The sequence below is a fragment of the Pituophis catenifer genome, unplaced genomic scaffold (assembly GCF_029215685.1).
Source record: "Pituophis catenifer annectens isolate HBS135680 unplaced genomic scaffold, rPitCat1.0.hap2 SCAF_1, whole genome shotgun sequence".
NCBI lineage: Eukaryota > Metazoa > Chordata > Lepidosauria > Squamata > Colubridae > Pituophis > Pituophis catenifer.
In genome coordinates this window covers 64,859,488-64,874,347 of record NW_027256881.1, presented here as the reverse complement: position 1 = coordinate 64,874,347, position 14,860 = coordinate 64,859,488, and the positions used below count along the sequence as shown (strand labels likewise).

At 40.1% G+C, this 14,860-nt stretch overlaps 1 protein-coding gene across 2 annotated transcripts in view; it reads right to left on the bottom strand.

Moving 5' to 3' along the window:
- The window catches only part of AHCTF1 (AT-hook containing transcription factor 1), a 50,350-nt gene extending 35,765 nt beyond the window's left edge, over positions 1-14,585 (bottom strand). The window contains exons 1-5 of one of the 2 annotated variants that reach the window (XM_070932527.1): positions 14,540-14,585; positions 7,539-7,665; positions 4,705-4,958; positions 2,664-2,844; positions 779-986 (exon numbers count right to left, since the gene is read on the bottom strand). In XM_070932527.1, coding sequence (XP_070788628.1) covers positions 779-986; positions 2,664-2,844; positions 4,705-4,958; positions 7,539-7,659 — 764 coding nt within the window. In that variant the 5' untranslated portion in view covers positions 7,660-7,665; positions 14,540-14,585. Of the gene's footprint in view, positions 1-778; positions 987-2,663; positions 2,845-4,704; positions 4,959-7,538; positions 7,666-14,317; positions 14,429-14,539 lie in introns of those variants that run through there. The other variant, XM_070932526.1, reaches the window with a different exon arrangement.
- Positions 14,586-14,860: the final 275 nt, after the last annotated feature.

Below are 14,860 nucleotides of genomic sequence, written 5' to 3'. Positions count from 1 at the left end.
GAAATTTGGTTTTTGTAAATCTCTCCTTTAATCTGCAGTATCGGGCAGAATTTTGTTTCTGTATACAGAATTTCTGTATACAGAATTTTAATTCTCCAGGACAGAACTTCAAGGCTCTAGAAGATGTCAGTTGCCTGTAATTACTGCAAGTTCAAATCTCATCAGGCTCAAGGTTGACTCAGCCTTCCATCCTTTCGAGGTAGATAAAATGAGGACCCGGATTGTGGGGGCAATAAGCTGACTTTGTATAAAAAAGAACACCGCTTAGGGGGCCCCGAAAGCCCTACTAAGCAGGTATATACAAAAGTATGAAGGCTATTACTTAATGCATTGTAAGCTGCCCTGAGTCTCCGGAGAAGGGCAGCATATAAATCTAACTAATAAAATAAAAAATAAAATAAATCAATAGTAATTGCTTCATTCCACTCTTTCTCTAGAAAGCAAATTTTATAAATGGATCTACACTTGTGAGAACTTTCATGCTAAAATAACATCACTTTTCACTTATTTCTTCCAAATTGCTGCACAAGTGTTACGTAATACATTAAGGTAAGTAATACAGTAACTCACACTAGTTCTAGCTGACAGGACCAAAACTGAGAACCTGTGGAAATGCAATCCAACATCTGGAGACCTGTATGTTGGTCCTTTTAGTAAGGGGACAAAATATCTGGAATATGCATCTCAAAAATATATACGGATTTCAATGATCAGCATTTTAGCATGTTTCCTTTTCAATTTATTTCATTAAATGACATACCACTTTTCATACACTTACTCTTTCTTCAAGCTTTTCATATTCCACAGTGAAAGATAGCCATCAGAAAATCCCACAACTAACTGGTTGCTTCTCTGTATATATGAGAGAGTTGTCACAGCAGTTCCTGATGGGTTCAGTAACTGGAAACAAAGATGTCGGCCTTTCCTTGTTACAGCTTCCCTTACTTGTGGGATTTCAGAAGGGATTCCAGTGATAACTTCTAGATCTGTATATATGGCAGTATATAACAAATTCTTATTGTCTTATTTAAAAACTTACTTAAAAGAAATTGCTTACAGAATAAAGTAGCTTATGCACACTGACTAATGATACAGATTGGTTTTGTTCATCTCTTTCCATTTTAACTATTTTGTATCAATAAAATAATAATAATAATAATAATAATAATAATAATAATAATAATAATAATAATAATAATAATAATAATAATTTTATTTCTATACCGCCCTTCTCCCGAAGGACTCAGGGCGGTGTACAGCCAATTTAAAAACACAAGACACAACAATAATTAAAAATTAAAATAATTAAATAGATTTGGCCGATTTAAAACCCCAAAAATTAAAATACCCCAATTTAAAATTATTATATTGACAGCCCTACAGAATTGTAGCTCATGGTTGAACTGTGAAGTCCTTGATGCTCTCTGAGCTTGACTGTTTGCTTCAGATGTTTCATTATCTGTCCAGGTAACATCATCATGATGTTATCTAGTCCAGTAATAAAATGTCTGGAATCAACCAAACAAGCTCAGAGAGTACCATGACTCCACAACTATTCTTGAACTGTATCCATTTATTAGTTCATTCTTTTCTCTAAAAAATGAAGAGGAAATGCGAACATGTGATTTTGTTAACATTATAGATAATCCGATTAAATGCCTGCACAATCCAATATTTAACCTAAATAAAGCTTTGAAATGATAATTTCACTGTTATGTTTCTTTTCCGTATGTAATTTTTCAGTAATCTGTTGAGACTAACTAGGGCTTTCCAATAGGTTGTTTCACTGTTCTTTTTCCCCATCAATGCCATGTACACATTAGATTATTTCTTGAGTACAATCTAATGCCTCCAGTGCCAAACAGCTAAAAATGAACAGATCAATTAATGCTTGTTTCATTCAAAAATATCTCAATTTTATTACAAAGGCAAATTAACAGTTGCTTTCATTTTTAGTTCATTTTAAAATTTCCTGAACATGGACGGTCCTGAAAAAATGACTACGGGAATCAACATAGTTTCATAATCTAATTTTTATACAAATACATATCACAATCTGGAGGTTCATAATAAAGCAAATAAGGGTGTATTGCCTTTTGGACATTATTTTGGACATGTGAGAAAGAACAAGAGTACTCCATATTTTGGTCCATAATATTAAAAGTTTTCTATTTAATAAATCCATATATGGATTCAGTCACTTCACCCAAGTGTAGGCTGGTGAGGCAAGATATTTAGAAGCAGTAAGAAATAACAGCTAGTTAGTCAGATGAAAGTTTCTAGATTTCTAAGTATTTGTTCCTAGCCCATTTTCATGATTTAATACCATATGCAGGTTAGAGGTACATCACATCTATAATCTACATCACTACTCTAATGCAGATAAATCTGAAAGCCCAGTATTTCTAGCTCAGTGAATTACTGCAGAAAAAAATATTTCTCTGTTTTATCTTCTCCTGCTGCTGTCAACTTGCATTTCTCTATTTTAATCAAATATACATATTTAGGTTAACAGACCAATGGCAGTCATCTTCCCCAAAGATCAGTGATGAGAATTTCAATTAATATTCTGAGTTTAATTTTGTAAATTATACTTCCATATAATCTAGAAAACCTAACTCCTCTAGAAATCAGTATTACAGATGAAAATGAATGTCATTTACCAGAAGCTTCTATTTCATTCTGGTTACATGATAAGTCATCCAAGCAAAGATCTATCAAGAGGACATGACCAACGTCAGTAACCACCACAGCCACACCAAACAGCCATCTGAGACACTGATGCAAGTGCTGAGTTGTCAAGCTGGCTCCTCCATGGTTTATAATTGGTTCAATGGCAGTGACCTAAAAAAGTGTAACATTAGTTAAGCAGTTGGACAACCTATAGGATAAACATATAAACAGTCAATGTCACTTTGGGATTTATATCTGTAATTTTTGAATTATTGAAATCCAGTCAAAATATCCAGAAAACTTCTACCACACTCAGTTTAATACAGTAATTCAGAAAAGCTATTTTTGCTGGTTAAGTACTAATACTGATACGATCAATTCCTCTTTAAATGCGAAGAGTACAATTTTGTCACATGGCCACTAAGTTATTAGAAAACTTTCATTAATTTTTCATATATTTGGCACACATGGATTAATTATTGTTCCAAAATAGTTACATAGAAGCCTTTCATCTATTATTTATTTCTTTAATTGCTCATAAGAAAACCATTAATTTATCCTCAGAATGTTATGAATCATGCAATATACTGTATTTTTCAGAGTATAAGATGCACTCCCCCCCCAAAAGTGGGTGAAAATGTCTGTGCATCTTATATAGCGAATATTGCGGCAGGGGGGGTGGGAAGGGGTGTTGGTGCGGTGCCGATCAGCTGTTCTAGGTGGCAGGGATCGCTACCACCTATCGCCGGTGAATGGGCCGTGGCTAAAGGGCCTCAGTGGCAGCAAACAAGCCACAACAGCAAATGGGCAGCGGCAGCAAACAGGCTGTGGCGGCAGACAGGCCACAGGCAGAGACAGATTTTTTTTTTCTTGTTTTTCTCCTCTAAAGGTAATGTGCATCTTATAGTTCGGAGCATCTTATGGTCCAAAAAATACCATAATTTTTTCCAGGATGATAAGCAGCAAAGACATTTGCTTAGAATACCTTAACTTAATTTTGAAATGAATGAGATTCGATGCATTGCCAAAAGAAACCACTAAGCTTCCTAAACAGAACACATTCATTGTTCATTGAAAAAAAAAACCACTCTTCATATAATGCCATCCAAACCCTATTTGAATTTGAACAACTGGATTCATCTCTTTTGGCAATTATTTTTTCAAGTACCAGAATATTGAATCCCCTTTAAGGATTGTGTTTGCTTTCTCACAAAATATTTTTAGTCAGGATATCTCTCTACACACTGCTTTCTAATATTACATAATTTTAGAATTTATTTTCTTATCTAAATCAGAAATGAGTGATTTCTTATTCTTTTGCTAACCTCATCCACATCTTTAGCATTTTAAGAGTAAAAACTGAAGTGTAGAGGACCTACTACATCATCACACATTCCAATCTTGGCCAATTCTATACATCAGCAGATCAGCTGTGCTACTACAATCAGAAGCTGCCCAAGGTAGAAAAGAACAACAACAACAATACAAGCATGATTACTTATTATAATCTGTGCAAATCCAGATGCATTTGGCAATACATTTGAAACAAATAAGGTAGAAAGACCAACTAAAGGGTAACTTTAACCACATATGTATTATTTTACCATGACTAAAGTATAAATTTAGTTGTGACAAAATGATAAAAAGTTCTTTCACAGTTAAGAAGACAAATATGTGCATTTTTGTTTCTCTTTATCTCTTCTTTTATATTACATAAAAATCCTTTACTGTTCATCAAGAGTTTATTTCTGGATTCACTAGTAGCTCAGTCTGCTTAGTATTGTCTTCCAGAATTTATGGCAAAATTCACCAACTAATAATTGAGAACATCTTATACTACAGAACACAACATCAATTTACATGACTGTAAATCTGGAATATAAAAAGATGCGGTTGTAATTTTTAAAGGTCACAATTAATACTAAGGAGAATTCGAACTGCTATAAGACAAAGCATTAAAGCAGAAACAACAGCTGGAGCATACATCAGGACAAATAACTTATTTTTAAAATTAAGAAATAATGCATATACCCTTCCAGGAAGAACAACTGCTTTAACCACTCTGGATATTCCAAGATCATACAAACACAGAACACTTCCTTCTGTTTCTTCCAAACCAATTAACAGTCCATTTCTTTTCTGCCAGGAAAATTCTTTCACTGCAAGAATAGTGGGTAGCTGTTCATTCACCCCATTAAAACGATATGCTGACAGTCGTTCTCCTGTGATCGGGCTTACAATCTCAAGTTGTGGTCCACATGCAAGGCAAGCCAACCCACTTCGACCTAGAAGAGAAGAAATATATATAAGAGGAAATCTTATCTGTGAAGAAATAATACTCATAGAGAGAATTGGAGAAACACTGGGGGGAAAGTTTTGCATCAGGCACTAGGATTTATTAATTCCATATTTTAGTTACATATAATTTGAAACACACCCTAGACTAAGTAGTCCAGTAAATTTAATTGATGAGCTCAAAATAATTTATATACTGCCTTAGCAGCATGCTTGTGCCTCACGTTTTTAAATTATGTACCAATGAGAACACTTCCTAAAAACCATGGTGTTCTACACAAAAATGCTATTTCCTAAATACTCTTATTATCCCTGTTTAAGCAAATGCAAAGATGAACTACAAAGTGGCAAAATATTGTCCAGTGGAACAATGATTCAGCCCTCTGTTAGTAACAGGATTAAATCCAAGAGAAGAATGACCTCAGATAAAGACAACTGTAGCAAAGGCTTAGCAAACAAAGCACTTATTGCTTGGAGAATGGAGACATTGCTCCAGGATTATATTGCATCTAGTGCAATGAAAAGCACTCTTAATTTGTCTGCTCTAACGTAAATATGGCTTATGGCCCTATGCTATATAATGCAAGATAATTTTCGAATTTCATAAATTCCTGAGAATCAAACCATCAGAAATGTATATGAATAATGCTGCTACCACTGAAAGCAAAACATTATTCAAGAAATATGATGGAGTAAATATAATGAATAAGGTTCACTTTTAAAACTTTCCTTGATGTTAATATGCATATACCGTATTTTTCGGTGTATAAGACGCACCGGAGTATAAGACGCACCTTAATTTTGGGGGAGGAAAACAAGGAAAAAAGTATTCTACCTTTGCCTACCAGCATTTAAGGTGGCGCCGTCCTCCTCCTGCAAGCGAGAGGTGCAGGGAATACTCCCTCTCCCCCAAAGAGACCCCTCGCATGCTCTGGGGGGAGGAACAGAGCACAGCCTGAGGAACAACCCTCTTGGGGACGGTCTGGGGGGAGGGGATTGAGAGAACATTTCACAGGCCAGATCAGTCCGGCCGCCAAGCCCGAAAGTCTCAGGGAGGCAGGGCAGAGTTGCCCCCCCTCGGCCTTTTGTAGAAAGTTTAGCGGGCGCTTTACGGAGAAATTCCTGGGCCCTGCTGCCCCCCCATTCCCGGTACCGACGGGGGGCATCTCTGGTCCTCGGGGGAGGGGACGCGTGGCTCTTGGGTCAATCAATCCCCCCGCCCAGCTCTGTGCCTGCACGGCCGCCCCCAGGAAGCCGGGACCCCTGCCCGGTGGGTTCTTCGCAGCGACAGAGGCACCAAGCGGATCCGGCCCGACCTCGGGCAGCTCTCCCCGCCGGCTGGCTGGCCCTCCTGCCGCCCACCCAGAAGGCGAGCGCCCCGCCGCGCGGGCTCCCCTGGGCCGGGCCGCAGCACCGAACCGAGCTGTGGGACTCTTTGGGAATGGCAGCGCTGGGCGACGCGTGCCCGGACTGAAGGCCGCCCTCTGCCCTGCCCTACCTGGGGCTCTCGGTCCGGGCCACCTTCCGCATGCTGGGTGTTCCGCTCTGACTGCAGTGGGCAGGCGGCACTCCTTCAAGGTGAGGCACGGGTAGGGAGGTTCCGCCTGGGGCCTCACAGGGCGCCGCTGCCGGGAAAGGAGTGTCCCAGCAGGGCCCAGGAGCTGTCCTCTCCCGGATCCTCGACCCGGCTGGCTCCTCGGCTCGCTCGAGCTGCTGAGGCCGCGGCTCCAAGGCCGAAGGTGAGCTCTGTGTTGCCCGAAGGCACCCAGGGAGCCTGGCCTGTGCCAAAGCAAAGCCCGGCTGAGCACTGGAGGGGTTGGGGCCAGGGGCCGGTCTGCATTGGGGCTCAACCTGAAGGCCTTTGCCAGACCACAACAGACAGGCGCCTGTTCCTTTCGGTTCCCTGCCACCTGAAAGTGCTTTAAAGCCCGAAAATGGCCGGCGGGTGGGGGCCGGCGGGTGGGCAGGGCTACATTCGGTGTATAAGACGCCCCCAGATTTTCACCCCCTTTTTGGGGGTAAAAAGGTGCGTCATATACACCGAAAAATACGGTACTTGTTACTGGATATTTTAAGTCACAAAGGTATCTACAGGGTGAAAAATACAGCAATGTTATATTAGCACACTTTCAACAGTTTGTTGATGTTCTGAATTAATAAATGACAGCCAATTATCAACAAATACTTTGAAAACTGAAACTGCAACACAGTTAAAAATAATAAGAATCCAAGCTATTTTTAAAGCTATTAACATTTGACTAATTAAACTTCAGAACTGAGCTACAGTTAAGCCAATGTAGATTGTTTAACTTATAATAAATTTTATCTTCTATACAGATATACTTGCTGTAGTTCTACAATCATATTTTGCATTTAAAGAAATATAAAAGGCAGTATGTCCAACAACAGAAGTGCTAATTAAAGAAAAGTCCTTCCTATACTAAATTGTAGAATCATGCAATTCATCTTCTCTACCCCATCTTCTTTTGCCCTCACAGAAATATTTAATCATGCATATCACAATACATCTTTTGTAGTCTTAATTAAGAAGTGTAGGTTCAAATGTTTACCTCCTGTGAATTTCCCATAAAGTACACAATCTAGTGCTATCTCATCTTCTCCAAGTGCTTGTATAGTCACATCTGGAAACTGCAGTAGACAGCTGGTTACATGAGCAGTTAGGTCTCGCATGTTTCACTGTAAAAATGCAGTGGGAAGTTTATTCAAATAAGCAGTTAGTGCCAGCAAGTAATTACAAATACTGTACTATAAAATAAATGACCAAGGCTGTGGCATAACACATTAAAAGAAATTCAGATTTTAATTATTTTCTTTAAAGTCTCTTTAATTTTAAAGAGTATATGTCTAGTAGGGCTAAAGGGGGAAAAGAGAACTAATTTTTTTTCCTGTTTGTTTCCTCTCCCCCTTACTCTATCTCCTGCATTAAAAAAAAACACTTTCATCAATTCTGACTGGTATAAACAAATGACAGCTAAATAAATGGTGCAAGGGTTAGGGTCTGGGTAATTGCAGAGGCATTTCCCCCCCTAAATTCCCTGCCAAAGTGGTGGTATTGATTGCTCTCTCACCTCATCCCCTCTCTAAACAATTCAGAGGATGATGATTAGGAAGTAGAACAGCTGCTCCTTTTCTGAATTTCAGTTTAAAGCTGCTGAGGTTGAAGAGCTGGAGGAACCAGGAATACTACAGTTCTAGGATGCAAAATTAGACTATTTCAGGCAATTTTTAACAGCCATATTATGCTGTCTCTCCCTAAGGCCTGACTTAGTAGGGGAAAAGATATGAAATAATTCTTTCCTACCTTCAGTAGGCAGTATTACGTATGGCTGAAGCAGAGGGGGCCTCTTACACAAATGTCCACTTTATCTAAGATCTTAAGCTTTTCCTACTTTCTTACTAATAGATTAGACTGAGGAGAGGTTTCCTGCTGCAGCAGCCAATACCTTCAGTCTGCACCTAAGCACTGTTGGGTGCTGCTCTATGCCCAGGAGCTAGATCTGATTCACTCAGCAGACAAGGTAAGTACAGCCATTGTGTTTAGGGCTCAGATGTTACAGATAGGGCAGGGGTACATCAACATACTTAGGCAATGGAAGCTATTAGACAAAATTTACCAGAATCAGTCACAACCTTACAAATATCTGATATGAGGTGCTCTCTGAGCTTGCTTGTTTTCTTGCAGACGTTTCATTACCTAAACTAGGTGACGTAAGTGCAGCACTGATGATGTTAGCTAGTTAGGGAACGAACTGTCTGCAAGAAAACAAGCAAGCCAAGAGCACCAAGGACCCCTCATGTCAACCCTAAGATACAAATATTCTTTTATTAATATCTGACATTGCCTAATGGGCTCAGGATAGACAAGGCCAGCACCAAAATCATCTCACCTGGCTTCACAATTTATCAGCAGCACTCTTATAGGCAAGTAGCATAAGAGTGCTACATATTGCAAGTCAAAGTAACGCAAATGCTTGACCTTAACAAGACACATATGTGTGCCACTTGTCCATTCTTTCTATGAATTATCACATTGATGGCAATGAAGGGTTATGATTTAGTTGGCTATGGGAGGTGAAGATTATGAACAACTAAATCTGTTTCAGATTAACATAATGTCAATGTTCTTTTCAAACGTGAAAAAGCATATATATTTAAATTTCAGAGTTTAGGATACTATCTTGACTAGTGAAATGAAATAATAGTACAAGTGACTATATAATTGTACTACAAATACCTGCTTTTATACTTGTAAATATAAATATATAGTCCTTTATTATATTATTTTAATTTTAAATTTTAAAATGCAACCTTAACAATATGAGAACAGTTTTGTTTTTTTATTTTAAATCAGTTTTAAGAAATTACAAAGTACAAAAAAACAAATTAATTAAGAGTTGGGAATATGGCTCAGGCCTGCAAAATTTTCAATATAATTCCATGAACAATAATTTTAAATAAGTCTAAATAAATTTTAAATAAATAAGTTGGTTTTGAACTTAATAACGGCTGCCAGGTTACTGGTGGCACAGTACTGGAAGAAGGAAGATCTACCCACCATTGAGGAATGGACATTAAAAGTTGTGCATTTGGCAGAAATGGCGAAAATTTCATCATATCTTAAAGACCATTCAAATGAAAGATATATATTGGAATGGAGAAGATGGATCGATTACATACAGAAGAAGTATCTGAATAAGAAGATTCATATAGCATATGAATGAAGTAACTTTAAGTAGTTTATGTTTGTTTTTTTGAATTATAAGGAGTTAAAGATCTAGGGAGAATATGAAATGTAACAATTTGTTAGCATATTCTAGGTTTTGATTTGTGAATGCTATACCCTGTGCTTGTTCTGGGAAGTCTAGGGAGGGGGGTGGGGGGGAAGGAGGGAAAGGGGGGGTGGGAAAGGGGAGGGAGGGGTTGAGGGGGGAAGGGTGGGGGGGGAAATGTTTGTATTTTCTACAAAACTTTTTAATAAAAAAAATAAAAAATAAAAAGCAGAGACATCACCCTGCCAACAAAAATAAATAAATAAAAAAAATAAAATAAAATAATTTTAAATAAGTCAAATTATAAATGTTAATAGTTCCAGTATACTTTAACCCCAATTTCTCCCAGAAAAGTATGTAAAGGTTTATCCACAAGTGCACAGCATAACTGTGAATAGTCAGTTTGAGCTTGCTTAAACTGTTTACTTGGTAGAATGCCTCAACTGACTATGCTTTTACTGGATTAAGCTTGGAATCTATGTCCTTAATTCACCACCACTGAAGTTAAGGAGCTCTTTGTTACCAGCTTCACTGAATGCCAAAAACTGCCCAGACCATTTGGGATAGCCCAATTGTCATTTCTAGATTTATTTTCCTTAAAGGTTTTTTTGGTTGACATCTAGATTATTTGTAGAAGAAAAAAAAGCATGTGCTTAATTTTTAAAAATGCACTAATGTCTTCAGAAATCAGGAAAGGCGGCTTTATTTTGGGGAAATGCTGTTAATAACAAGGTCGGTACTGAAGACAATACTAATATGATGTTCTACACACTGTTTAGCCCTCTTGTTCAACATTATAATATCTTAAAAATATTCTAAGCTACAATATATTGTGCTTACAAGAAGCTAGTATATGTGACAGAAAGGAAATTGTGAATTACATATCTTATACATAATAAAAGATAATAAAATTGTACATTGATTCCTTCAGTGAACTTTTATAACTACAATACTTTCCTTAAGCCATAAATACATTTTCTTCAAAGGCCACAAAACATTTTTGTAATGATACTTTGTGATAATTATTTTGTCTTGATTTATCGGTAGCTAGCTATCTGAATGTAAAAATACTGAGTTGTTGGGTTCTACATTTAACAATAAAAAATCCAGTTGTTTTAAAACATTTACCAGAGAAATGTTTATTCATGACAATGAAGATACTTCAGCTTACAACTTATTTATTATTCATTCATGTCCCATGCCACTGTGTGGCTAACAATCAACTAAAACATCAACAAATAAAGCAATTAAAATATATTGCGCCAGAAACAGCTTATGTATCCACAACTAATAAATCCTGTATTTAACTAGCCACATAAAACACTTAAAATAGATTCAACTAATCATCTGGCTTCATGCTGGGAGAATCAGGTATTCGGCACCTTGTAAAGGCAAGCAAGCATAGTACCATTTGCATCTTAGGATAGAAACAGCTGAATAGAAAGTATGCCCCCCTGGGTCGTATCAGAAGGTACATCAAATATAAGTGACCTGTAGCAAGCCAACCTTATCCGTTCCTGTGGGAGAGCCAAAAGAACCGGAGACAAAAGAGTCTTTGTTATAGGGAAAGAATTGGAGCTTGTTGGTCCCAAGGATATAGATTGGGCCTTTGAAGCCATGAGCATGGTTGCCTGAATTAGTTCCAGGTCTTTTCTAGTTGGCTTAGTTCTGCCAGGAACTACTTTATGGTTTCATCCAAAATTCATTCTTCAGTGATGGGGTGGCCTGTACTCAAGAAGCTATTATGGACCCAATAGTACTGAATAATTTCCATCTGTTTCCAACCTTTATTTTGAGGGGAAAGTTGTAGAGAAGATGATCAAGCTGCAGCTTAAGAGGGCTCTGGAGGAAACAATTACCTTAATCAACTATGTATAGCATTGAGATGGCATTAAAGTCACTTTTGAGTGATCTCTGATGGGATCACATTGGAGGTAGTACATCCATTGGTCCTCCTTTTTTCTCTGTGTTGTTCAATACAACTGATCATAGTATTCTTCTGGACTGGCTCAAATGGTTAAGAGCAGGGGCACATTGTTTATTTATTTATTATGTATGTATGTATGTATGTAATTTATATGCCGCCCTTCTCCTGTAGGACTCAGGGTGGCTTACAAAACAAACAGAGAATTACATAAACAATTTAAAATTGGTTTAAAATTAAATTAAAATCAATTAAAAATTATTAAAATTGTTTGAAATCACCCCTACGGATTCAGCCCATTTGGTGAAAAAGCCACGTCTTCAATTCACGGAGGAAGGTAAGGAGGTCTGGGGCTGTCCTGAGGCCAGTGGGCAACCCATTCCAGAGGGTTGCGACTCCCACAGAGACTGCTCTCCCCTTGGGGGCCGCCAGCCGGCATTGTCTGGCTGATGGCACCCTGAGGAGGCCTGCTCTGTGTGAGCGCACCAGACGGTGGGAGGAAGGCAGGAGATGATCCTGCAGATTGTCCACAACATTGTTGTGATGGGTCTCCTTCCTCTGGTTTTAATTGGCATTGGTAAGAGGGAGAGGTCTAGTCCTTATGACCTATTTTGAAGGGTTCTGCAAGACTCTGATTTTTCCCATTTTATTTAATGCTAGAGGAAGCTGCTGGTCTTGCTGGCATAAGTTTAGGTATCATAAATATGCTGCTGACATGCAATTTTACTGAAAGCCAATCAGGTAACACTATCAAATTTGGGAAGGATCAAATTTAGGGTTAGGCTCAATCCTAATTAGACCAAATAGCTATGGGTTATGGGATTGCTTAGATCCTGGAATTTTCCATTGGTGCTTCTGGATAGGGTAGTCTTCTCCCAGACAGAACCCCAGATCTGAGTGATTTTATCTGCCAGATACTTCAGATAATCCTTAACACTATCCTGCAGATGATTATTTTGTCCTTCCCTCCCACCTCACTTTAAATAGGGTCATCAAATACCAATCCTTAGTGACAATAAGAATGAGAAAAATACATTTTGCAGTTCTTATTACCACAAAGTATATGCAGCTACATGTGTTGAGATAATGTGATCGTTTAACCAAATTAGCAGAAAAGAATGTTTAGCTTTGGAGATCACTTGAAAAATCTTTCTTCATAGGAGACCCCAATAGATAGTTTTGTTCATGTGTTCAACTTTCCTAATCTAGAAGAGCCAACTATGCAGCAGTCTCTGGATACAGATTAACTTCAAGACAAAGGCTGCTGATATGGTAACAATTTGATTATTTGTACATTTTACCAACATTTATGAATTAGTTGGAAATCAGGATACTCCAATACATTCTGTGACTGTATTTCCTCTTACTGAAGCATACTTCTCCTTTCCTGTCATTCCTAAAGCATAAACCGACAATAGTCTTCATGTTCATTAATTACTTTGACTCTGGAAAAGCAGATCAAATTCAAATGCAATCCTGAGAATTGTCTACATGTTTAAAACACAGATGCCTTAAGAGCTCAGCTTGTTTATATCTGTCCTCAGCTTAAAGCTGAGGAACCCGGAACTTCCTACCTAGCTGTCAGATCTGCTGGTCTAAGCAGGTTCCACACTTCAGGGATAGGGACATTTTCAAATGCACAAAACAGCTCAGTCTTATTACTTTTAGGATAACTTCGATCTTAACAAAATTTGCAATAGAGTGATGTGTGTGTGTGTGGGGGGGGGGGGAAGCATCAATCCAGTCTGTCAGTTCAAATTCTACAAAGTCGTTGGGCAGCATTTCATGATCGCTGCCTTATTCTGTCAGGAGAAGTAACAATTAAGCACAAAGTATGACACTGGGCCCTGTAAACGGAAAAGTCTTCCTGGTCCCGTGAAATAAGTTGCACGCTTGTTGAAAATAAACAACCGATTAACCAATCCCAGCCTCCTCCGCAATCACAAAACCAACCAGACTATCCAAGCAGCAGGAAAGTCCAGGCCAGGCCTATGATCCGATGGACTCTTTTTTTAAATATATATATATAAAAAATATGGCTGTTTCATCTCGTTTTAGCGATTACGCCTCCAAGAAGGGAGACGCATGGCCCAGCAACGAGGGCCTGCAGACAAAAAGGCTGCCTTCGCTAGAGTAGATGAGAGGCACCGGGGCAGGGCCTCAGGAGAGAGCGCGCCGCAAGGCAAGGCAAAGCAAGGCGAGCGCTCTCCTCGCCTTCCCTCAGGTCCGGTAGCTCGAAGCACGTTTTCCCTCTCCCGCCCGCCCACCCCGGTCTGAAACTGCCGCCAGGCATGAACCCGCTCGACCCGGCCAGAGCGGCTCTCCCGGCGTCTGGCGGCAGCGAGGAGAGGCCGGGGCGGCGGGACTGGAAGGAGGGGGGGGGAAGGCCGCCCTCTGCCCCTCCCCGCTCAGCCTGGCGGGGTTCCGAAGCCGCAACGCAACGAGGGCAACCCCGGATCTCCTCGGGTGCCTCCAACAGGCGGTTACATAACAAGCCCGACGAAGGCCCTCCTCTTGCCCGCCGAACGGAGCCTTACGGGGAAATCCCGCCACAGCCGAACCGAGCCGGCCGCTCAGCCCTTCGCTCCTTCGGCCAAGCGCCTCTTGTCCCCCGCTCTCCCGCCCCCCACTGTACCTGTTCGGAGGCGGGTGTTGCCGCCTGGGCCGCGCCGCTCGCGTTATTATTACCCTCAGAAGAGCAGCATCTCTCCCGCTTCCGCAGCAGCAGTTTAAAGAAAGCTGGCGGGCTCCCTAGGCCAGGCCTACTCAGCCGCCCGTCACCGCGCTCGCCCGCTCTCTGCCTGCGCAGCAACCTCCTCTTCCTTCCCCCCCACCCCCACCCCCCGCGATCACTCACCGGCGGCAGGAGGAGGAGGAGGATCAGATGGTGGAGGGACGAGGTCTCGCGAGAGCAAATCACAGCCGTCGCGGGAATTTTCAAATCCTTAACCCTGTTTTCTTGCGGTTGGTTTAAGAAGTGGATGTTCTAGAGAGGGCACCGTAGGAAGTCCTCCGACGCAGTTTCCGCAAAACTACAATTCCCGGCATGCGTTGCTTCGAAGTTCAACGCGCTTTGGCCACGGCAAAAAAAAAAAAAAAAAAAGTCACACTTGGTTTTCGGAGCGAGGGTGGTAAAAGGCAGTGGTGCTCGATCTGCTGCTGGTGTGTCGTACCCAGC